The sequence below is a fragment of the Bison bison genome, unplaced genomic scaffold, assembly GCF_000754665.1.
Source record: "Bison bison bison isolate TAMUID 2011002044 unplaced genomic scaffold, Bison_UMD1.0 scf7180017864035, whole genome shotgun sequence".
In the NCBI taxonomy this organism is placed as follows: Eukaryota; Metazoa; Chordata; class Mammalia; order Artiodactyla; family Bovidae; genus Bison; species Bison bison.
The window spans coordinates 19066364-19091649 of NW_011494607.1; the positions used below are offsets into that span (position 1 = coordinate 19066364).

The 25286-nt window shown below is 36.6% G+C and overlaps 1 protein-coding gene across 2 annotated transcripts in view; it reads right to left on the minus strand.

Annotated features, from left to right (window-relative positions):
• The window catches only part of USP45 (ubiquitin specific peptidase 45), a 55430-nt gene that overhangs the window by 24338 nt on the left and 5806 nt on the right, over positions 1–25286 (minus strand). The window contains exons 3-9 of one of the 2 annotated variants that reach the window (XM_010834741.1): positions 22796–22965; positions 20585–20688; positions 19482–19582; positions 6924–7066; positions 6213–6308; positions 3663–3793; positions 2301–2388 (exon numbers count right to left, since the gene is read on the minus strand). In XM_010834741.1, the coding sequence (XP_010833043.1) occupies positions 2301–2388; positions 3663–3793; positions 6213–6308; positions 6924–7066; positions 19482–19582; positions 20585–20688; positions 22796–22965 (833 nt within the window). Of the gene's footprint in view, positions 1–2300; positions 2389–3662; positions 3794–6212; positions 6309–6923; positions 7067–19481; positions 19583–20584; positions 20689–22795; positions 22969–25286 lie in introns of both variants that reach the window. The other variant, XM_010834740.1, reaches the window with a different exon arrangement.

Sequence of the window (25286 nt, forward strand, 5' to 3'; positions counted from 1 at the left end):
TTTCTACTTTGCTACCTTGTATCAATCCCTTCAATAAGAATATCAATTCTTATTGTATCAATCCCTTCAATAAGAATATCAATTAGTAAATCAGATTCAATACTTTTTCAAATAGTGAAATAATTATGGTTACATTTTAAATAGCAAGCTTTAAAATGTATATTCATACTAGTCACTGATGATCAAGCATTAATATTAAACTTTTTTTTTTGGCCACACTGTGCAGCATGTGGGATCTTAGCCTCCCAACTAGGGATCAAACTCGTATCCCTTGCAATGGAACTGCAGGGGAAGTCCCTAAAATTAAAGTTTAATCAGCAGTATTGTATAGAATTAGATCATTAGTTTGGTAGTCTGAAACACTTAAGTTTGTATCTCCATTCTTGGTATCAGTTTCTAGATCTAAGAAAATGTAATGAATTATTAGCTCAGGGGGACTGTGCTAATGTTCCCAAAACTTACTCTTAACTGATTTCTTCAAAACAAATTACAGGTAAAATATAATGCGAACTACCCTTCAATTTAACAGTTTATTCAAATTATAACATATTCAAAATAAGTGCAAATGCCCCCCAAAACTAGCTAGTTTATTCATTTAAGAAACTGTTTTCTTCCCAATTCAATACGTAAATGAAATTGTCCATTTAGAGTAAACACAGACAACATATTGAACAAACATTAAATGAGCACCTACTAAGTGCAAGGCACATAGAATACCATTCCTTGAGGAGATCACAATCTGTTCAGAGACAACAGACCTGATTTTAAACAGTAGGTGAGTAAAAAGTAAAGTCGCTCAGTCGTGTCTGACTCTTTGCGACCCCTGGACTGTAGCCTACCAGGCTCCTCTGTTCATGGGATTTTCCAGGCAAGAGTACTGGAGCGGGTTGCCATTGCCTTCTCCAGGGGATTTTCCCGACCCAGGGATCGAACCCCAGGTCTCCAGCATCGCAGACAGATGCTTTACCATCTGAACCACCAGGGAAGCCCCATTAAAATGAAGTGGAAATTCAACTCATTTAATATGATACCCTATAAACAGCCAATTAAGGATAGAACTGTAATAAACACTGTTTGGTAACTGACTCATTCTTTAAGATAATTTATGAGAAATTATTAGAACCATTACTGTCTCTTCACTGAAAACTGGCCATACAGAATAAAGAAACACTACAATGCCATGTACAATTCAAAAAAACCGAATTAAAAAAGAAAAGATACCACCCTTCATAGTAACAAAAGAAACACCTACCACAAGCACATCAGCACTTCACTTGCACCTGGTTGTTCTACTGCATATTAACATATAGATTAAGAAATATATTCACCTTGAACAGGAAACAGGGTTTTCACCTGTTACGACAATTAGGATTGGCAGGGGCTGTCCAGAGTGCTATGTCAAGAACGATTCTGAGACTGAATCCTGACTCAGTGGAACGGCGATGAAATGATTAGCAGGGTCTGCTCCAAGTGAGAAAGGAGGAAGTGGGGGATATGTGCTTTATACTGGACATCTTTAATGTCTGGCATTTTTTCCGAAAAACTGTATCCTGTTTGCATAGGACCCCACCAAAAAAGGTGTAAATAACTAATTTAATATTAGAGTCAACGAACAGCCACTAAATTAAGGGACAGGGTTATAGTAAATACTGTTTGGGAAATCTATCTAGATCTTCTTTACTCAATAGACCCTGACTCAGGAGGCTGGGACCCCAGTCCTCTAATCCCTGAGTGAATTGTAATCCAACATGGGACAATGAGGTTTCTCTCTTTTGGGAATTTAAAATTAGGATTCACAAGCAGCCAGTTCATCTTTATACATGTGGAACTGCAAGATGCAAGCCGTGGAACTGCAACATGCAAGCCATGGCAGTTAGGAGCTACCATTCAGACAGGGAAGCAAAGAAGCTACTCAGTCTGCAGAGACATGCATAAAGAAAATCTACAGAGCCAGAGAGACCAGGAGGAAAAGGAGAATACTTTCTGGATTTCTGAAAAACTTCCTGTCCTGTATCCCCATTTATCTGGAATATTAGATTCCTTTTTCTTTATTTAAGCTAGTTTTAATTAATTTGTTATTTATTGTCAAAGTATATAAACTAATAAAGGATAATAGAGCTGTAAAGTGATAAAAAAAATAATCTTGTGGTAGGCAGGGCAAAAAAGAGGAGGAGGATAAACAGAATAGTTTAAAGAAAAGTCAAATTACTTTCAACTGTACGTTAAAATTTTGGTAAAATTCCTTCAATTTTGTACCTTCTTCTTAAAGAGTATATGTGATAAACATTGAGAAATCTGACCTTTGTTTCTTCTGTCCTCACTGCATCCAGCAAATAATGAAGAAGTTCCTGACTGTCCTGTTGTTGAAAACTTTTAAATGCAGGGGCCCTATGATTTAAAAACAAAACAGGAAAGAAAAATAAAGAAATAAAGTAATTATATCAATAATATATTACTATTATTTAAAATCACCTCGAAATAACATATATTCAATATTCATATATTCCAAGGTTCAATTTACTCTTTTTTCTATAAATAGAAGCACAAAATATGGTTACTGTTCACATGAGGATGAGATCTTCAGGACACTGAAAACAATATAGCTAACATTTATTAAGCAATGACTACACATCAAGTACCGTAAATGTGTCAAGCTTCACAGTACAGTACACTGAACTTTTGAGAATTTGGGGACACCCTTAAGGTACATGATACACCACAGAATATCACAAAACTAGGAATATATATATATATATACACACACACACACATTTTTTTTTTCAAATTTCTATGAAAGAATAAATGAATGCTTTAAAGTTAAGCCAGGTCCTTTATGAATGTGTTTATTTCTAGGCACATAAGGGTTTTGTTTTTAACCATATTGGCAATATCTTGGGAAATTTACTTAAACTCTGCATGCCTCAAAACTCATCTTAAAAAATAAGAAAACTAAGCTAGATGATCTATAACGGCACTTTTAGATTTTACAATTCTATAATTTTCTTACTTTATGGTATTACATAATGGGCTTCTGAGTCAGGACAGACATCTATTTAAACCCTGCCTTGTTCTCATGAAACACGGGAAGCTACTCAACTTCTGGCAGTCTCAGTTTTCTTATACATAAAATGGGGGAAAACAATCACGTCTTCAGAGCATTATGAGACACAATTTACATACAGCACACAGCTGCAACTAAACAAACGTTAGTTCCTTCTCTGCATGTGTGCTAAGTAGCTTTCAGTCGTGTCCAACTCTTCGCTGACCCTATGGACTACAGCCCACCAGGCTCTTCTTGTCCATGGGATTCTCCAGGCAAGAATACTGGTGTGGGTTGCCATTCCCTTCTCCAGGGGATCTTCCCAACCTGGGGATCAAACCTGCGTCTCTTATGTCTTCTGAATTGGCAGGTGGGTTCTTTACCACTACTGACACCTGGAAAGTCCCTTTCTCTTGGTAGTCCAAGACATAACAGCAAAGTCACAGTAAGTGTCAAACTACTCATATTAAGCTCTAAGAGATCTTCCCTACCCAGGAATCAAACCAGGTCTCCTGCATCATAGGCAGACTCTTAACTGTCAGAGCCACCAGGGAAGCCCAGATAAGCATATTAGTGCTTCGTAACTCATGATCATTCATATTAAGACAGTAGATGTACCCACTTCTGACAAAGCTGATTAAAAAGAACTTTGGGAGAAAGTGGTCCTCTTTCAGTCTCCTTCATGCTGTGAAGAAACAGGAACAAGGCTGAGGTCAATGGTCCAGGGCTTGAAAGTTCCACCACTAACGGGTCCTTTAAAAACAGGATCAATTCTTTGTCAGAAATAAACAATTTTAAAATAAAATGTCATTAAAAAATCTAAGAGAGAGTTATATTGTTTAAATGATGACTAAACCATCTCAAGTGTATTAAAAAGCTTTATTCCCTCATATACAAGAAAACTATATAAAAAATGAAATTAAATGCCTTACCTTGAAAAATATAGGTATTCTCATATCTTCTGCCCTTTATTTTATATAACTATTAGCTCAAGAGTGAAAAACCAATATTTCATTGCTTTTAACTGTCCCTTCATGTACTCTCCTAAAATTATTCATTGACTTGTTATTTGTACATATTCACAAATAATCATAAACATTTATTAGCAAAACCCCATATTCTTCTTTTTTCCAAATATTTTACTAATAAAATAAGGAATGGGAATTATGTCACAAAATACATTACCTTGTACTTATTTTATACCTACTCATATTAATAATGAAGTACTGAGTGTTTTCTCCCTAATTCAGGGACTAAGACATTTATCACTTCTGTTCAACATATTACTGGTGGTTTGAGCCACAATAAGGTACGGAAAAGAAAGAAAAGGCATACAGATTACAAAGGCCCAAAGAAAACAGGTGGTGAAAGAGCAGTGATCTATACTGTAGTCCCACAACTCAGATCAACTATTATGTCCTAAAAAACTAAGACCTAAGATTGAAAATTTCCCTCTTAGAATGACAAACCTACAGTGATCAGCTATAATATCTGATTGCCATATACTAATTTCACAGCTTCAAGTGTGAAATACTTAAATCTAACATCAGATCACAGTTAGTCAGAAATCTTTTCAAACCCTATCATTATTTTGTAAAGCAGTCTTCACTAGCTCCCAAGGTGGCAACTGGGCTTCACCATAAAAATCTCAAGAGAATGAAAGGGCAGTGAGTTTACAGACTGACTTTTTAACAAAAAATACAACCATAGTGTCTTTCAAAATTGCTTCCTTCGAAGAAAAATCTAAGGTTACTACATTGGGCTAAGAAGTTTTAGAATTCCTCTTTTTTAAGAATTTCAACAGCCAGATTATGAGCTATACCTTCACTCTTTGTTCCTCTAAAACACACATAGACAAATCAATTTCTGCTGCTGCTGCTAAGTCACTTCAGTTGTGTCCGACTCTGTGTGACCCCGTAGACGGCAGCCCACCAGGCTCCCCCGTCCCTGGGATTCTCCAGGCAAGAACACTGGAGTGGGTTGCCATTTCCTTCTCCAATGCATGAAAGTGAAAAGTGAAAAGGAAGTCACTCAGTCGTGTCCGACTCTTCGCGACCCCATGGACTGCAGCCTACCAGGCTCCTCTGTCCATGGGATTTTCCCGGCAAGAGTACTGGAGTGGGGTGCCATCACCTTCTCCAAATCAATTTCTAACTGGACTCTTAATTATTAGTGTAATACCCTCCAAGACCACCAGGAACACACTTGGAGCAGAACAAGATGGGTTCATTACTTGTTGGTTTGAGGGGGAACACACACAACAGGGAACCATGGAGTGTCTCAATCAGAGGTATTCAAAAGAACCAATGGAGGATTTGGGTTTCAGGTGGGTGGTTTAGGGAAGAAATTAAGGAAAATAATTTTAGAAAAGGTCTGTTCTCAGTTGGATGCTGTAATAAAGTGGGGGTATTTCTACGATGAAATATCTCAATAAAAGGAAACTAGAATGAAGATAAAGCTGTAACAAGTGAAAAAAAAAGTCACAGTGACTCCTTTTGGCCAAGAGAAGGTGACTGGGATTTTCTCACTGGAAGAGTAATCTTGGTTTAGACAAAAGTATTAAGCGGACTTGTTTTGTCTCATTTAACAGTCTTGGAGTAACCTTGCTTGAGGCTGGTATTCTGTGAGGTTACGTGAACAACATGGCCTAACAGTGGGTATCAGGATAGCTTCCAAATGTCAGAGGCTGCCTTTTCCCCTTTCTCATTAGTTTAAAAACCCAATATCAAACTAGGCTCCAGAAAACCTTCAGATGATCACTATTAAAATTAAATCTACCTTTAAAGGATAAAAATGCTGTATTTAAGTAAATGTTACCATTAACTATCAATTTTATAATACAGATTTTATAATATAGAACAAGAATCCTAGATGTTTCATTCAACAAAAATCAAAACGCTTTAGTCTTTTCTAGTATGTCTACTCAAAAGCTGCCTCAGTATTTTTTCTGTTGTTTGACTTATGAGATGTTTGAAGCATAACATATCTTAAAGCTCTGATCTTAGAAGTTTTAAGTCTTATTATTTATTTTCACAAAATGCTTTCGAATTATTTTTTCAAATTCTCTGACTACCATCTCAATGGATAGCTCTGAGAAGTAAGAAAAATAGATTTTGGCAACATCACCAGCTTATCTAAAAAGAGCTATTATCCAGATAATTATAATTCTTACCAGTTGAGAGTCAGAGGAAGGAACAATCTTGAGTTTTGTACCATGTTCTTTGATTTCATTCATCAATTCAGTAAGAATGTAAGACTGTGCCAAGTTCTGAAAGAAAATAAAAGTATTATCTTCTGATTCAGTTATAATATGCCTCCAATTTCACAGAATAAATACTCTCTCCAAGTTTCAAATATCATCTGATATAGCAAAAATGTCTTTAGGTTTTAAGAAAATTTAACTAAATACATTTTACATTTAATAAATATCACTATTACTGACAGAGCCATGGTAAAATACAGAGGTCTTTCAGAATCAATGTGGAAAAAGAAGGCATATGTACTATATGACAATGGCTAAAGTGAAAATGAAAGTCGCTCAGTCATATCTGACTTTTTGCAACCCCATGGCCTATACAGTCCATGGAATTCTCCAGAGAGAATACTGGAGTGAGTAGCCTTTCCCTTCACCAGGGGATCTTCGCAACCCAGGGATCGAACCCAGGTCTCACACATGGCAGGCGGATTCTTTACCAGCTGAGCCACAAGGGAAGCCCAATGGCTAAAAACAGCCAAAAATAATCAAAAAGAAAACAGATAAACTTCTAGATGAACATTTAGCAGTCCAAGGTGTGCTTGCTATTTGACATCCAAGGTGTGCCAAAAAACACAAATTAATTAAAACAAACTTTTACATTTTACAAAGCTTTCTCATGGCTCTTACCTGCATGACCGCATTAAAGAAGCAAGTATTTCCTAAATTTGTAATTCCCTTTACAGATGTTACACTGCCACCTTTTCTTCCCTTATTTTTTTCACCTGTTTCACATTTTTCTTCACAAAGTTTTATGATTCTAGAAAATGCACCTAAGTTAGAGAAAACACAATGGATATGAGATTTTAAATACGTATCATTTGATACAATTTAAATATATTATTTAAAACTAAATAAGATTTTTCCTCTGAATCAGTGTTTCTGAGGGGCAAGAATACAAATGGAAATAAGTAGTTCTTGTTTTGTATCTTACAGCTAAAGTAATTCATTTTAATTCATCCTAATACATACACATCCATTCTTCAAACCTCCCTGTAGAATTCCAGGTGAATTTAAAAATAAAGTAGTTTAAAATGAATTTTAAACAAGCAAGTAGAAAAGATCTTGGTTTCTAAATACCATTGTCCATTAAAACAAATGAAGACTCTTTGAAGAAAAGGCTGATTCTAAACCTGGGGCAGCAAAAGAGGCAAAATGAGCCTCTACCATTTTTGTTATTCCAGAAAATAAGTGCTCCAAAGAAGAAAAAAAGATGAGTATGTCAAAATACACAGGCATCATTTTGAACAGGTTTCCAGTGGTCCAATTTGGAACAATTTGTATATCAAAATAAAGAAGAGTACTGATAAGAGTATTACTCACTGAACAAAATGAGAATGGGTCTGAATTGATAATAGACTTTTTAAATGAGGATAAAAGAAAAAACGTTTCCTGACAAAAGAATGCCAATTAATAAACAGAAGAAATGTGATGGAATTTTAAAAACACCATACAGTAGTAATTTGGGGATGGTATAGTTCTTGCTTTCTATAAATTAGAAACTGTCAAAATAAAATCCATGGATGCTCAAGTCTCTTATATAAAATGGCACAGTATTTGTATGTAACATACACACATCCACCCATATACTTTAAATCATCTCTAGATCACTTATAATACCTAATACAATAAAAATGCTATGTAAATAAATAGTTGCCAGTGAACAGCAAATTCAGGTTTTGCTTTTAGGAAGTATCTGGAATTTTGGGGGGAATATTTCTGATCTGTGGTTGGCTGAATCCAAGGATGCAGAACCTGGGGCTAGGGGGTGGGGAATCCCACAGCATAATATAAAAAGTAAAATATCTAATACTTAAGAGTATGGTAAAGTGCATGTTTTGGGCTTACTGACTTGCATAATTAACACTGATTTGCAAATTATATCAATTCATCATGTTTAATAACTATGAAAAGGAAGAAAAATTTCTAACATTTATGAACTGGTATTATTGATTATTATCTATTTAACAGATTTCTAAATCATTATAATTTGAAGTTTGACATGAAACTGCGAAGTTCTCAAATCTTCTGATTTTAAAGGGATGTTCTTTTATATTCCTTTCAACTCTCAGATTTTACAGTATTTACAATTATATTTTTATTTACTTAATACTGACAATGGAGAGGGAAATGACAACCAACCCCTTCCAGTATCTTGCCTGGAGAATCCCATGGACAGAGGAGCCTGGCAAGCTGTGGTCCATTGGGAGTTTCAAAGAGTTGGATACAGCTGAAGTGACTTAGCATGCACGCATGCAATACTGACATGCTGTCCTGCATTGCTAATTAACTTTTAAGTGGCTGTCTGCTTCTCCAACCAGATTCATGGAGATAAGAGAATGTCTCTTATGACTGCTCTATCCTCCACAGGGGTGTGATGTTGAAGAGAACATACATATTTTAAAAGCTCAATATAAATTAAAACCAACAACATTAAACAGCAAATACTGTCAAATTTTAGCTTTATATGCTTCCAATGACTTCTTAAGAGGAAATAAATTAAGACATCTCCTCCCCAGCCTTCTGTACAAAAGCATTATGGGAGATACAAAGGCGCTGAGGTGGCCCTTTTCTCATGGACAGGAGTGGAAAACAAACACCATCAAGAGAAACCTCAGTCTCAGGTACTGGCAGACTGATATCATGCACACCTTGTTGGTCAAAGGAACGACCTGTGACTTTTGCCAAAGGAAAGGCTTCTAGCCATAGGGTTCCACTATCAATCAAGTGGGATGATTAACATATTTTCTTATATAGTTTTTATAAGGATTAAATGAGCTAAACTTGCTTTGCAAAGTATAGGGCATGCTAAGCACTTTGTAAGTGTGTGAAAAACAGCCCAGAGAGCCCCCCGAAATTGCTATTCATGCCAACATCCACATCTTCATGAGCTATTTGTCATGTCCATTGTTTGTCTGCTCTCACTTTCTTCTCTTTAATCATTTCCTGTATTTTCTGGGGATTTTCCCCTCAAGTTTATCTCATTTCTAACTGGATTTCCTAAATTGCTAATGTGAGTTTTGCCTTTTACATTGACTTCATGGTTTTTGTGATCCTGCTTTTTTTCCTCATGTGGAAACATCTTAGGGAGAAAAATAGATCTGTAGATTCTCAGATGTTTCTTTCACTAACCAAATCTATTACAAAGAAAAGATTTTTCCTTCAACTCAACTTTTACCCTGTGACACAACATTTTATCATTAACTCTATTACCTGTTTCCCCCCTTTATTCCTACGTTAAACACTATTGGTTGTTACTGGATATTTGTTATCCAGATAACGAGGAGTTGTTTTTAAATCCCAACCCTAGAATTCTGAATTAACACAGAAAAGAACTAGAAAAATAGACCTCTCCTCCTGTCCTCCAGATATTAAAAATAAATGATAAGAATTATACCCCATACTAGAGCCTGGAGACAAAGCTCGGTACAATCAATGGAGAGGGTCACTGAAGTACAGAGGCCAGGCGTAGAGAAAAGGAAAAGCGGGAAAAGGCCAGACAGTATTCAAACTTGCAAGGAAATGCAAAAGCAAATGAAAAAAGCCAGCCAGTGCTGAAGAAGCACTGCACAAACAAGAGGAAGCCCCATGCTGATCCTGGCTTGCAAACGGGAGCAGTCCACCTCTTAATTACATCTGATATTCCAACTGAAGTCCAGAATTGGCAGATTTCAGGCTCTCATTGTAGCTATTGCCACTGGATGGCTTCACAGTGATTTTTAAGAGATTTAGGACAAAGGAATAATTAAATCCAAGCAGTGTCCCGTCTTTTGGGGCAAGGTTGTTGCTGTGATTTTACAAAACTCATTCTCCAACTGGTTAAGTGATTTGCCCAGAATAAAAATGATAATCTTTTGATTATAAATCCATTGTCATTTTGCCAGGTAATTTCTCTTCAGTGATTTATGCACAATGAGAAGAATTACAAAAAAATAGCAGGCAAGATTCGTACAGATTTGACTGTTCTCAACCCCTAACAAATATGACTTCTCACAAGTATTCCCTTTAGTTAATGTTCTTAATAAATGTTGCCATGTTTTAGCTTATTATGAAAACAGAGTGGCTGGGGGAAATAAACTATTAACTCCATATAAATATATACTATATATCTATAAATTATATTTATTATTCACTTGGGAAAATACTTCCAGAAGTAACTTATATTTTAATCTTATAAGGCCAAATAGTATTTGTTAAACCATAAAGTGCAAATGATTTATGTATCTGTATATCACATTTACCCATCAGTTTTCAAAACATCTGGGATAGCATCTTAAAGTAAACAATGTTCATAAGACCATCTGGTCAAAACTGCAGGCAAAAAAAAGCATAAGCATATGGAAAACCAGATTTTACCCTTCCCTTCAGCAGTAAGGGATGACAAATGTCAAACCTAGATATATCCACGCTTCACTGTGCGATGCTTTTCAGCACCACCTGGCTCTCCATGCAGAGCCACCAAATATGGACAGCACTGCCAGGAAGAACATATCCACGGGGCAATGGCAATAAAAATAGTTTATTTCATGGTTAAATAGCTACTTCACATAAGTGGCAAGAGTCTGTTTTGTTGACTTATACATGTAACTCTGTGAGAACACGTTCAAAATTAATTATGTTATTAGGCTTGAATATTAAATAGATCCAATAATAGGACTAGAAAATGGACTGACATTTTCTAAGAACTATTTATATGTATCTTATTTAAAGTGCACATTTTTCATTTTACTAAGCAGCATGGTTACAATGAAACAGTTATATACGAAATAGTTTATATAAATATATGTAAACTATAAATGTAAAAGGTAACAGTTCAAATAAAATTGCTTTATTAAATGTCCACTGTGTACCAGATACTGTATGTACCACTATCTATATTTATAATTGCCTATGATTTATGACTGGAGTATAAGGAATTGACACACAGTGAATAGCATAGAGAAATTTAGCCTGAAATTCATGATTACATCATAGGAAAACTTTTAGAAACTAAGTATTCATGTACATTTGCTTACTGAAACTGTCAGCTGCGAGTTTAAGTTTCTAGTTGAAAACAAGGGTGTTTGAATCAGTCTCACAGTTATCTGACCTACAGACAGGTATGCATTTTAATAAAATGCAATTTGTTACTTCCAACGTAGAATAATTACTGATCATTTTGCTTTTAGAGACAACAAAGCTTTCTCAATCTGGCAGCAATTTTAGATCATATTCACTTTAAGAACTCTTCCTTTATGAACACAGAATGAATGCAACTAAGGGCTGAACTTCAAGATGTTTTGAAGGATGGTATAATTAAAAGGACAAAGCTGCTACAACAACAACAAAAAAATAAACCAGACAAAGTCTTCACTTTCTGGCTGAAGCACCAGCAGAGCCAAAATAAAGAGAAAAGAAAATGTTTTCAAAATTTGGCTAAGATTATCTAAAAAGTAATCTTAAGCACCTCAAATTTTGCTACAATAAAAATGAGTCCAACACAAAGATTCCCTACCGTTTAAACCAACTCTAGATATTAAATCAGAAGAAGGCAACTGCACCCCACTCCAGTACTCTTGCCTGGAAAACCCCACGGTCGGAGGAGCCTGGTAGGCTGCAGTCCATGGGGTCGCGAAGAGTCGGACACGACTGAGCGACTTCACTTTCACTTTTCACTCTCATGCATTGGAGAAGGAAATGGCAACCCACTCCAGTGTTCTTGCCTGGAGAATCCCAGGGACGGGGGAGCCTGGTGGGCTGCCGTCTCTGGGGTCACACAGAGTCAGACACGACTGAAGCGACGTAGCAGCAGCAGATATTAAATTATAAACTTTAAAAAATCCTTAATGTACCAGAAAATTGTGAGTGAATATGTTTATAACCTTAGAATAAAAAGACTTTCAAAGCATGATCTCAAAGGCTAAAAAACCGTTACAGAAAAGACTGGTGGACTTAGTAACAATGACTAAAAATTTCATTACTGCTCCCTCCAAACCCCCAAAAACAAAACCAAAAAAATCGCTAAAAACTATAAAGAAAGTTAGACACAGAAAAAAGAGTATTCTTGCCAACTATATCCTTTGCATAGTCTTTCTAGAGGGCAGCTTAACAACAGTAATCAAAATTCAAGATGTGCTTATAAATTGGCCAGAAATTCCAAAAAATTTAACCTACAGAAACAGAGAAGCAAATACAGAGATGCGGTTTTGCTCATCACAGGACCAAAGATGCAGTTTTGCTCATCATGGGAGAAGGCAATGGCACCCCACTCCAGTACTCTTGCCTGGAAAATCCCATGGACTGGGGAGCCTGGCGGGCTGCAGTCCATGGGGTCGCTAAGGGTAGGACATGACTGAGCGACTTCACTTTCACTTTTCACTTTCATGCATTGGAGAAGGAAACGGCAACCCACTCCAGTGTTCTTGCCTGGAGAATTCCAGGGACGGGGGAGCCTGGTGGGCTGCCGTCTATGGGGTCACACAGAGTCGGACACGACTGAAGTGACTTAGCAGGAGAAAACTGAAAACAACCAACAGTGGATTTGTTGCCAAATAATATCAAACGTCGCTCTTTTCGCAAAGGCATAAATATTTGTGAACTGTCTTGGTTAAACCAGAGCTGGAACACTAGTGCATCCTGAGTGTCCCATAGGCATGAGGAAAGCAAACTTATTTTGCAGTTTGCTTATTTAAAGAAAGAATCTGAAAGCATCATCTCCTCTGTTAACTTTCCTCATTGTAAAGATCATGATCAAACGAAGGCACACAGCTAATTGTACAGAGTAGATTCAAACCTGGGCAATCTGGGTTCAGAATCCACACATCCATTATGATCTGCTATCTGTCTAACAATGGATGATAAGGTTTCTAAGTGTAACAACTTGAGACACTGATGAAATGCTAGTGGTGATAGAAAAGACTACTGCTTTCAAGCAAAAGTTGTATATAATCAATTGCTGGTTGTCTTTGGTGTATGAATTTATACCTTTATTAAAGTTTATAGCAGCCCTTCTCAAAGGGTTCATCAAAAAATATTAAGCCCTAATACTCTACGTACCCACTGTATGCAATTTAACATCTTCCTCTATACCCAGAAGGGTACAAGTTAGCACCATTTTGGGGAGAACTGAGTAAATTCATTCAAGTGGTTTTCTGTGTTCTGTAATTCGGAAGAGGAACTCCAGATTTAAATCCCTACAGGTAATAAGTTGTTTTTTTAAATGTTCAACATTTTTTTTGTCCCTAACCCCGTTCATATATGGGAATAACTATTTTTAGTACTTATTTTTTGAAAACGCAAATTTTAGGCATACGACTGTCACTTTATAGCAGAACTGTATTATTTATTTTAAAAAGTATTACATTATATATTGTTATTGTAAAAGGGTACAATATTATTTATACTCAGATATATTATTTCAGATTCCAAATGTATATACTTTCTTATTTCAAAAACAGGTACAACAAACTTAATAAAACCAAAGAACCAACATGTCTTTTTACATCAGGAGCATAAGCTTGATGAATTGAACAGAATATAATATTTCATGCTCTCTTTAAGTTCTTTGAAAATGGCATCCCATCAGTATTACTCAAATTTACTGGTTTAGAAAAGAATGTGGGATTCTCTATCATCTGCCTAGTTCACATATATGCAATGACACAATTTCGACGGGAATTCCTGTGTTTGTAGAATACTTCTGTGACATTTACAAGACTACCAAAATGAGCAATAAGCCCTCTGAGAAAACTGGCCCACATATTTCTGGTTTTCTGGATGGGTCTCACAAGAAAGTTTTCTTGCTCTTTTTCCAATCTTGTGTTATATATGACCTTTTCATTATAAGGAGATTTTATTTGTTGTTTTTAGTTTTCTGATATGTGTTTGAGGTGGAGATTGTGGAGAGTTTTTTTTTTTTTTTTTTAAAGCAAATCCTAGCATCAGATGTGAGATCTACACAGCTGTAAGCATTCTTCTGGGAACCAGCACTAGGGTTCCCTCAACTGCTTAATGCAATTACCTAAACCAGTCATGTAGTATTAATGTAATTTGCCCATTTCTACAGCTGAAAAGATTAATCTTTAAAGAATAAAAAGGAAAAACTTGCTATCCCACTATTCCTCTACCTTGGAATCAAATAACAATGACTTCACCTGTTTGTTCTCCACATTCCTCTACCTCCTGGCTAACCACTGTCCTTAGAAGTCTGGATTGAGTCATATAATAAAATGACACTGCCATATGAGTGGGCAGGTATACATACAAGGGCATTCCTATCTAACTCCCTTGCACAGTAAGTGGTCTTTCTAAACTACGTAACTGATCATCCACTTCTCTGCTTAGAACCTATAAGTGGCTCAATACTGCCTGCAAGATAAACTCTAAACTTACAAGGCCCTTCAATTGGTACTTCCACTTACCTCCAGATTCTCACCTCTCACCATGGCCATCATCACAAAACTCAATCTTGCAGCTATACAATCCCTAAACAGATCCTTCATCAATAAGCTATCTCCCCTTCCCTTTCTGCTTAGCTAATATTTAGCTGTCCTTCAGCTCCCTGCTTAGCTAATATTTAGCTGTCCTTCAGTTCCCAGCTTAGAAATCTCTTACTCTAAATAAAAATTTCCTGGATCCTCTAGGTTAGATACCACTCCAAACTGTTCTCATAGTCCACTGTACTTGCTCCATCACAGCACTATTTAAGCAGCAATTATAATTATGACTTGTCAATATCCCTCACTGACTAAATGATCAATAATGGCAGGAACTGAGAAACAGATCTGTCTCATGCACTACTGTATCTCCAACATCTAGCAGTTTCTGGCGCAAGGTAGAAACTCAGCTATATTAGAAGACTGAATGAACAAATAATTTGATAATATTCAGGGGTGTTTTGGTGAAAATGCAAGAATTCAGTTCAACAGTATTTACTGCCTAGTTCTATGAGAATCAGAAAGAACATAAGCCAGGGTACATTCCTCAAGACACGTACAGTTGTATAAATCAGACACAGATACACACAAAAGCTGAACACCACAAAACCGAGTGTTAAGATTATAATGGAGGTTACACAGAGAGATAAAACAAAGGACTGGGAAAGTGTCACTGAAGTAGGATATAAGCCGAGCCTTCAGGCAAGAAAGATGGAAGACAGAAACTACAAGGATAGAAATGTGCTAGTTCAGCAGTTCTCAAAGTGGATCTGAAGATGACCTCCATCTCTTGAGTGTCCTTAAGCTCAACAGTATTTTCGTAACAAGCCCAAGATGTTATTTGGTTTTTTAACTTTCATTCATTCTCAATTATACAAAGCAGTTTTCCAGCAGCTACATGCCATGTGATATCAGAACAGACTGGATGCATAAGTAGCTATGAGAATCCAGCTGTTTCTATTAAGCCAGACGTTCAAGAGAGTTGTAAAAATGTAAAACAACGCCACTGATTAGGTTTGTGTTGTTCTGGAAACAGTTCTCTGTCCTAAAAATATGATATTTGTGTTAACATGTCATGGAATTACTACTATTTTCCAGTAAAATTAAAAAACATTCTAATTTTTTTAGTTTTAATATCTAATATGAGAAATATTGATAGAGTCTAAAGAGCTACTGGGAACAAAAGGTGAGATTCACTGAGCAGAGAGGCTAAACTAGATGCATCAGATGTGAAATGAGACCAGGCATCATGTAACTTAAAAACATGTTTAACGTACAGGTACAGGCTTTCCTCTCAGTAGTTATTTTTACTTAACATATAAAAAGGCTCCTTTTAAGTCACTCTTATCCTTTCACTTGAACACAGTGAATACGGTTTAATAGTCTTTTTGAGTTCCCATATACAGACGTTTTTATATTTCCACAATCTTCATGATTATCATTTAAAATAACTATATAATCATATCCAGCATTCTTACAAACCTCAATAGCAACTTCCATATTTGATCTGTAAAGCATTTTATAATAATATTACTATCCCAAAAAACTTACTTCTAGAATACCATGGGATCTTATTTTGAATCAAACTTGCCCAAGAGCTACTGAAACTTGGAACACAGAGATAATAACATTTTGACCTAGACCTTCTGGAAACCCTGAATTCAGAACTATGTCTCTCCCTGACTTTAAAGGTTCTACACACTCTCAAACTCTTTCAAGAACCTGTTTCCCCATTCCAAGTGCTACCCTGGTTTCATAAACAGTTAAAGCTTACATTAGCACTTCCTTCTCACCACCTGAAATGATGTCTTCTACCTGTCCAAAGTTTATCCTTTAAGGACCAACTTGGAAGCCAGCTCATCCACTCATGCGTGATTCCTACTGAGCTCAATTGAACACTGTATTCCTCTTTGAATTTCTGAAGGACTCTATGTGAATATCACTCAAAATATAAATTCTATTCGAATTACATCATTATATTTTTTATTTCACACCTTAAACCTTAAGAAAGGTCTTGTCAACCTCTATTCTCATGGGAAAGATGGATAAAGTGCTGAGGAAAATGAGGCTCAGACAAGACTTCCCTGGTGGCCCAGTGGTTAAGACTCCACACTCTCAATGCAGGGGGCCTGGGTTTGATCCTTGGTCAGGGAACTAGACTTCATATGCTGCAACTAAAGACCCCACATGTAGCAACTAAGACCTGGCACAGCCAAATAAATAAATAAATTTAATATTTTTAAAAAAAAGATAAGAAATAAAAGAACCTGAGACTCAGATAAACAATAATCTGTTCCAGGTCACAGAGCTAGTGATTGAAAAGAGTCAGAATTGAATGTCAAATCCCCCCACGATTTTTGTCCCATTCTACACTCCCTACCTTACAATATCCTTTGTGATAATAAATACACAAGAAATCTGTAAAATTCAATGGACTCAGACTGTCTTTATTCTTAACCTCAAGGAAACTCTAATGTAAAAAATCCAGAGGGAATAATTTCTACAACTGTATTTTTGGCACCCATGCCATCCTGTCCCTACATTTCTTCTTTTGGCCAACGAAAGTAATGTGCAGCCTTCAGGAGACAGCCATCAAGACCAACATCTGCTCTCTAAGTATTAAATATCTACAACCACCATATTTTCCAATGAGTGAGTGATAAAATTAATCGTTTCTTCTGCTGTCCAAGAACCTGAGTTTACCTCCTCTAGCTCCTCCTCTAGTGTTTTCACCATTACTGTCTCAGAGCAATAGCTAATAAAAATCATTCTCTACTGGGCTACAGAAAACACAGCTGAAAACTATACTTTTACATAATTTTTCAGTTTCTGATGCCACCTACTAAGCAGTTCAATTCCTGCTCCAAAGGCATTTCAAAATTATCACGGCCATTTATCCCCATTTGCCTTGTTAACCAAAATCCTGAGATCCGTACTTGATGCCTCCTACTCTCCCTCACTCATTACACCTAGTCCACCACTCTCCACCAGAACCCCTCCTCATCTCTTACCTGCTCTACCCCAATAACCTCCTTAAGGATCTCCCCACCTCCACTCTTCACGCACAACAGTCCATTCTCCATTTGGCAGAGTAATCTTTATTTTTAAAAAAGATGGAATGACTACTACATTTCTACTTAAAGCACTTCAACAGTTTCCATGACTTTTCCAATAAAATAAAAATTCTTTACCATGGAATTCCCTATGGTATTCTTCATAACCTGATAACCATATCTTAACTTCATCACATTCTGCTCTCTGCCAGCAAACCACACTCCAGCCACGTAAGCCTTTCTTGATCACTATGACCATGAGACCACCTACCATGGCAATCTGTTCCTTTCCTTTGTAGCACTTATCAGAAGTTACATGTGTGTTATGTTTGTCTCTCTCCCTATGCTCTAAACTCCATGAGGACAAGTTAAACCTGCTTTTGTTTTACCACTTCATATCAAATAAAGTATTAAGTGGTAGGCACTTAACATTTTTGATTGAATAAACTGCTTCTCTATGTATTCTTAATATATATTAACATGTATTACATATTACTTGTATGTTAGATAAGAAAATACAACATATACATCACTTCCATAATAAAGAATTTGGCTGCTCTTTGTTCCAAGTTCCTGAGAAGACCTCTCTAAATCCTTGGATTACCAGAGTGACTGGAGAATCTATTCTACTTATGGTGGGCCCCTCACATCACTCTTGATAGTTTATGTTAGCAAAGTATCTTTTTTATTCATGTGGGACTCTAGAGGGTGTACACTAATGAGATGACTCGGGATGGGGGCCAGCCATACCAGAAAGAGCAAACGTGTGATTAGAGGGTTGGGATACTGGAGGCTCAGTTAAATCCTGTGGCCAGTGATTCAATCAACCACGCCTATACAATGAAACCCTACTAAAAACTCCAGACACCAAAGCTCCAGTGAGCTTCCCTGGTTAACAATACCCTGGGTGTACTGACACATCACTGCACTGGGAAGGTGATGCATCCTGATCCCACAGGAAGAAGATACAAAGCTTCATGTCTGGTACCTTCCCACATCTCAGCCTATATCTTTTCTTTTGGCGGGTCCTGATTTGTGTTTTTTTTTTGTTGTTGCTGCTATATTGAAACTATAATTTTAAGTATAGCACTTTCCTATGTTCTGGGTAATTCCAATAAATTATTGAACTAAGAAGATAGTGGGCACCCTGATAGCCAGTTGGTCAGAAATGCAGGGGGCCTGAGAACTCCTAGCCTGAGAATGGTGTCTGATGTGAGGGCAATCTTTTGGGAACTGAGCCCTTAATCTGGCAGGTTAGCCTAACTCCAGGTAGTGAATGTCAGGATGGCATTACAATGATAACAAATAACAGACGTCATTTCATAAATATGTGTCAAGGTTTATGTAAGTATTTTTATACACATTACTTCCTAATCTTTAGAGAACATGTCTAAGCGTTACAACAATCCCACTTGATAGAAGTATCATATAAATAAGAAGTTAAAGTCACATAGATAATTAAATTATTTAGGTGGAACCGAAATTCAAATTCAGCACCATCTGACTCCAAAGCCCACAATCCAGTAACTTATCCTTTCCATCTTCTCATTATTAGTTATGTAAGATAACATCACAAAATCGCTACCTAAGAATTCACAGCACTCATACTGAGAGGTCACACTAAAACTCAAAGTACTCTTTATAAATGTATCATTTCTTTATAAGAATTATAAAATATTATACCTTAATACAAATTTCTTTAGCAACTGCTGTGAACTTACTTGTTTGTGTTTTAGAAACATGTTTCTGGAGAAAATCAACTATCTGAGCCAAAACCTTCTTATTACAATGTGTTGATAATTTTTCATCACACTCATAACACCTAAAAAGAAATAAATTTAAGCAAATATTATGAAAACATGTTCAGTAGTTTTGCACATCAAGAAATAGTATTTATCCACTTTTGTCTTTAAATTAAGGGGTAAGGGAAATACATAGGGTGAGGCAAAAGCAATGAGATACATCTACAGACAAAACTGGGGACAGTTCATACAGAGCCTAGTATTCAAATTTAAGAGTTTGGGTCACTTATCCTAAGTGTAATGGAGTGCCATGAGAAGTTTTTAAGCAAGGGTTGCCATGATCCGATTTACATTTTAAAAACATCACTCTGTGTAATGGCAGATTGGATGGCATCAGGAATAGCCGGAGATCAGGGTAGATGCAATGGCTCGAGAGAGAAATGAACAGATTTATATACTTTCAGGTACAGGCAGGAACGAACTGGACATGAAAGAGACAAGGGAGAAGCTGATGTGGGTATGTCAAGTGACTCTCGAACAGGAGCAATTCTGCCCCACCCACACCCCTGGGGACATTTGGCAAAGCTGTGAGACAGTTTTGATTATCACAACTGGCAGAGCTACTCTTGGCACCCAGTGGTTAGAGGCCAGGGCTAACTCTGTCCTCTCATGAGACAGGCCCCTTCACAATGAAGAATTATCAACCCAAATGACAACAGTACTGAAACTGAGAGATCCTTAAGTTTTCACAAACCATATATGCTTAGGCTATCCCCTGTAGAGAATTACCAAACCATTTGACTATTGAAGAACTGATACTTTCCTCCTCTGGAATTCTAATTTAGCAAAATCAACTAGCAAGAATTTTTCTTTAATGTACAGAGAAAATGTCAAAGAAAACTAGAGGTATGACTAAATTTCTTTCTTACTTAAATTTTATATTCATGGATGTTAATTTTCTTATTTTACAGATTGTGTTCAGGCTTAAAAGCACAAGCTGATATAATAGCTTTAGATATATTACCTTATAAAACTCAGATACTTTTTATAGTAGACACAAGTACTAACCAAATCTAACTTACCATATGATCCATGTGCTCAGATTAATTATAATACAGTGAAGCTCTGCTCTCCAACTCTTGAAATGCTTCAATGAATGCTGGCCTTCTGAGTTTTTACCACATCCCTAAAGATAAATAGAACACTCTTTGTATGACTTCCATATAAGTTCATTTCAAATTAATCAAAACCTAAATTATCCTTAAATGGCAACCCACTCCAGTATTCTCACCTGGGAACTCCCACAGACAAAAGAGCGTGGCAGGCTACAGTCCGTGGGGTCACGAACAGTTGGACAGGACTGAGCATGCAGCAGCACGCAACACACTCTTGATATGTCAGATACGAAAGTGAAAGTGGAGAGTGAAAAAGTTGGCTTAAAGCTCAACGTTCAGAAAACGAAGATCATGGCATCCTGTCCCATCACTTCATGGGAAATAGATGGGGAAACAGTGGAAACAGTGTCAGACTTTATTTTTTTGGGCTCCAAAATCACTGCAGATGGTGACTGCAGCCATGAAATTAAAAGACGCTTATTCCTTGGAAGGAAAGTTATGACCAACCTAGATAGCATATTCAAAAGCAGAGACATTACTTTGCCAACAAAGGTTCACCTAGTCAAGGCTATGGTTTTTCCTGTGGTCATGTATGGATATGAGTTGGACTGTGAAGAAGGCTGAGTGCCGAAGAATTGATGCTTTTGAACTGTGGTGTTGGAGAAGACTCTTGAGAGTCCCCTGGACTGCAAGGAGATCCAACCAGTCCATTCTGAAGGAGATCAGCCCTGGGATTTCTTTGGAAGGAATGATGCTAAAGCTGAAACTCCAGTACTTTGGCCACCTCATGCGAAGAGTTGACTCATTGGAAAAGACTCTGATGCTGGGAGGGATTGGGGGCAGGAGGAGAAGGGGATGACAGAGGATGAGATGGCTGGATGGCATCACTGACTCAATGGACGTGAGTCTGGGCGAACTCCAGGAGTTGGTGATGGACAGGGAGGCCTGGCGTGCTGCGATTCATGGGGTCGCAAAGAGTCGGACACAACTGAGTGACTGAACTGAACTGAACTGAATGTAAATTGGTCTTTGTAAATGAGAATGTTAACTGATACAGAACTAATGAACCCCACAGGAATTAAAAGATTAAAAAAAAAACAAATGGCTGAAATTTGGCAGGGGGGGGAGTTTTGTTTTAAACTTTTTAAAAAAGTTTCAGAAAGCAATTTAGATTCTCATTAAACTCAACTTCTTGCAGAGAGGCTAATTTAATTTACTTCTTGTCATACAGTAAAAACAGGCATGAGCCAAGTTAATTTCCATACCATTTCTCTGATGCACAGTGGAACACTGAGCATCTTCACAGGGCAGCAGTGCCCGTCCCCTGTACACACACTTCTAATACTCTACACACCTCACCCAACTCCACTGAAAACTACTGAGACTCAGACCAATCACAGTAACTCCCATCACCAGGTAAGTAAAGAAATGAGATTCAATTTCTGTCAATGTGCCATGAGGGGCAGTCTAATGTATGTTTCTGAAAAAGTTTTACATATGGGAAGGGATGTACTTTTTGCCCTCCTTCTGACCTTTGGGGATTGCTGTATGATACATAATGCATGAAACATCTTCGACCATCCTGAAACCGTGGAATAGGATAGCACAGCAGAAAAATGGAAGACATCTCAGTTTTTAATGTTTTTTTCCACTGAAGTAACTGACTCAAGAGTGACCCTACTTCTGGCTTTCTATATGAGATAATAAAGATAACTCTTATTGAAAAATATACATATATACTTTTAATTTTCTTTAAAAATTTCCTTGTTAATAATATCAGTTGCGTCTAAGCTCTTAAGAGAAGATACTCTGCAAAAAAAAAAAAAAAGAAAAACCACTTCTCGTAGAAAAGAAAATGAATCCCAAAAGATTTCTTAAAAAGGCTTGGATCCATTTCCTAAGTAAATACAAATAGGTAAAGGAGGGTCCACATATGAGAACTACTGCAAGTAGGTTGGATTCCCTTTCAAAATACTTATAAACCATGCACTATAACTTTCTGAACACAATGTACATTTTACTTTACCTTAAACATTTCTAAGCTTGGCCTTGGAGAGTTCTATCTAAACACAGAATAAATTTATCTTAAATTCTAAGCACTACCAACAGTCCAACTCACAGCGAGCAATTAAGGAAAATATTTAAGACAAACTGTCACAGAAAAGAGACTTTTCTCACCTGAAAACCACACTTGAGGCACAACCAGATATCAGGAGGAAGTACTGGCTGTCCATCACAGAATCTTCTTTCTTTTACACATTCCAAGCAAACTGACCACAGGTTCTCAGCTATTGCTTTTTTTACATGGTGCACACTGACAGCATGACTTATATGTTGGCAAGTGAAACCTACTGAAAGAGGCAAAACAAAATTTGAACATCAGCAAGCAAAAGTCAACAATATTAAAATACTATTAACTAAAAAGCACAAAGATTCAAAAGACAAAATAACTTAAAAGAATACAAATGATTCCATTTATAAAACATCTGTGAAATAACATAATTATAGAGTTGGAGAACACATTAGCAGTTGCCAGGGACTTTCGATGGAGAGCAGTGGTGTGGCTATACATAAGCAGAACTTGGAGTGGCCAGAGTGTAGTCAAGTATCTTGACACTGCTGGTTATAGAAAGCTATACGTGTTATTAAGCTATACACACACATACATACACATGTATGTACAACTGGTGAAACCTGAATTAGCTCTAAGCACTGTACCCATTTCAGTTTCCCGGTTTTGATGCTGTGCGATAGAAATACAAGATATTAAATCAGAAGAGATTGGATGAAGAGTGAATGGGGCCTCCTTGCATATGTTTCGTACCTTCCTGTGAATCTAAAATTTGTTCAAAAATTAAAGTTTAATAAATAAATTAAGAAGATTATTTATTGAGCAGCTACTATGCCTCAAGCATTTTGAACATATTTTCTTTCCACTAAGATACACAAGTAAAAATTTTTCCCATGGGCTAGCCCTGCTGTGATACTATTTTCACCACTGCTGAAAGAAAGAAAAGAGAGGAACAAACAACGGCATAGTTTGCAGGAACAAGAATTCTTCTCAATGAATATTCCCGAATAACGAATATATTTTGCATGGCCATTAATTGTCCTTTATAACAGATTCCAACTATGTGCACTGTGTGGAGACAAAAGGCCAAAATGAGCAAATATGTTCTTAATTCTTCAAATAACCATATTTGTCTCCCAAGGGCTCAGTACACTTCCATTTTTCCTAAATAACCGAACTCTTCAATTTCTCCACCTCAAATGTCCAAAATACCAAACCTACAGCTATCTGCCAAAATCAAACAACAAAGGCAGAGACTGAATACCTTGAAGAGGGAAACAGGAGTATGTACATTTCAATTTTCTCTACTTTCCTTTCTGAACATAAAGCATTCCTTTTTATCTACTCGTTAATGAGACTAAATATTACTTCCATTTCATTCTGAAGACAAAGAATGTGACAAATTAAAATACATAATTTCAACAAAAGTAAAATGTAAATCTGATAAAAGATTAAAACTTCTAATTTTACACCAAGAGCAAGTTGTAAGAATTGGCATAAAAGAAGTAATTCTGAAGTCCTTTGGTTGAACAGCAAAGATGCATGCCATTGAAAAAATGCATCTCTCTCTGTTTAGACAAAGACTGATAAAAATGACCACACAAGAACTAGAAATGGTTTACCAAAAGTCATCACTTTTTGAGTTTTTATATTTTAAAATTCTAAGGGAAAAATCATTCCACACTTCTTTTGAATCATCTCTAGCATAAAATGTAGCCAAGGTACAACTTAACCGTCTCTGACTCTACAATTCAGACATACAAAACTGAAATTGTTAATGAATTCAGAGATAAGTGAATGCAAGATAAAAAGGTTCCAGGTTCTTCAATTAAACTTACTAGCTTTTAAATATCTCAACTGTATATACTTTTTATAAGTATAAACAAATTTAAAAGTCTGAGGTTTTCCTATAAGTGTTTAAACAGTATTTACTACCTTCTGTGAGGAGGGGAAATGTGAAAAATATCCTTCTACATTAATAAGTAAATTTCCTCAGTTTCCTGCAATTTGTTTAATCATATAATTGTCAAATTTTCATTTGACAAACAGGTCCTCTAGAGATTCCTGAATAAAAATATAAAAATGTATTAAAAGCAAATAGTTGTTTCACATTCATAAATCAAAAGCAATAATCAAAATCTTCACATTTTAAAAATATTAATAAAAATTTTACAAGGAGGGCTTCCAGCGTGCGAATGGTGACATAAAATCAACACTTCCCCTTTCTCCTCCCCAAAACTATCCAAGGGCAAAAAGAACAGAAAGCAGAAATACAAAGTTCATTCTCAGAGCAACCAGGACATAGTTGAAGCCCAAAGTCACAAATTAAATGGGAAGACTTCCACCTCAAAGCAGTGGAGATCAAACAGGAGTGCGCACAGAAGGAAGTGCAGAGAACACCGCAGCAGTGGATTCAGAGAACCACGCGTGCTTTGCGCTTACAGAACAAAACCTACATCTCTGTGCTGCAACAACAGTGGCAGGAGCTCCCCTTTATCCAATTTTGTTTTCAGAAGAAATGAAAGAAGGGGATTTCTCATTCACTAAGTGAAAATAAAAAAGCAAGCCATAACGGCAGAGAACAGCCTTATTCCTACG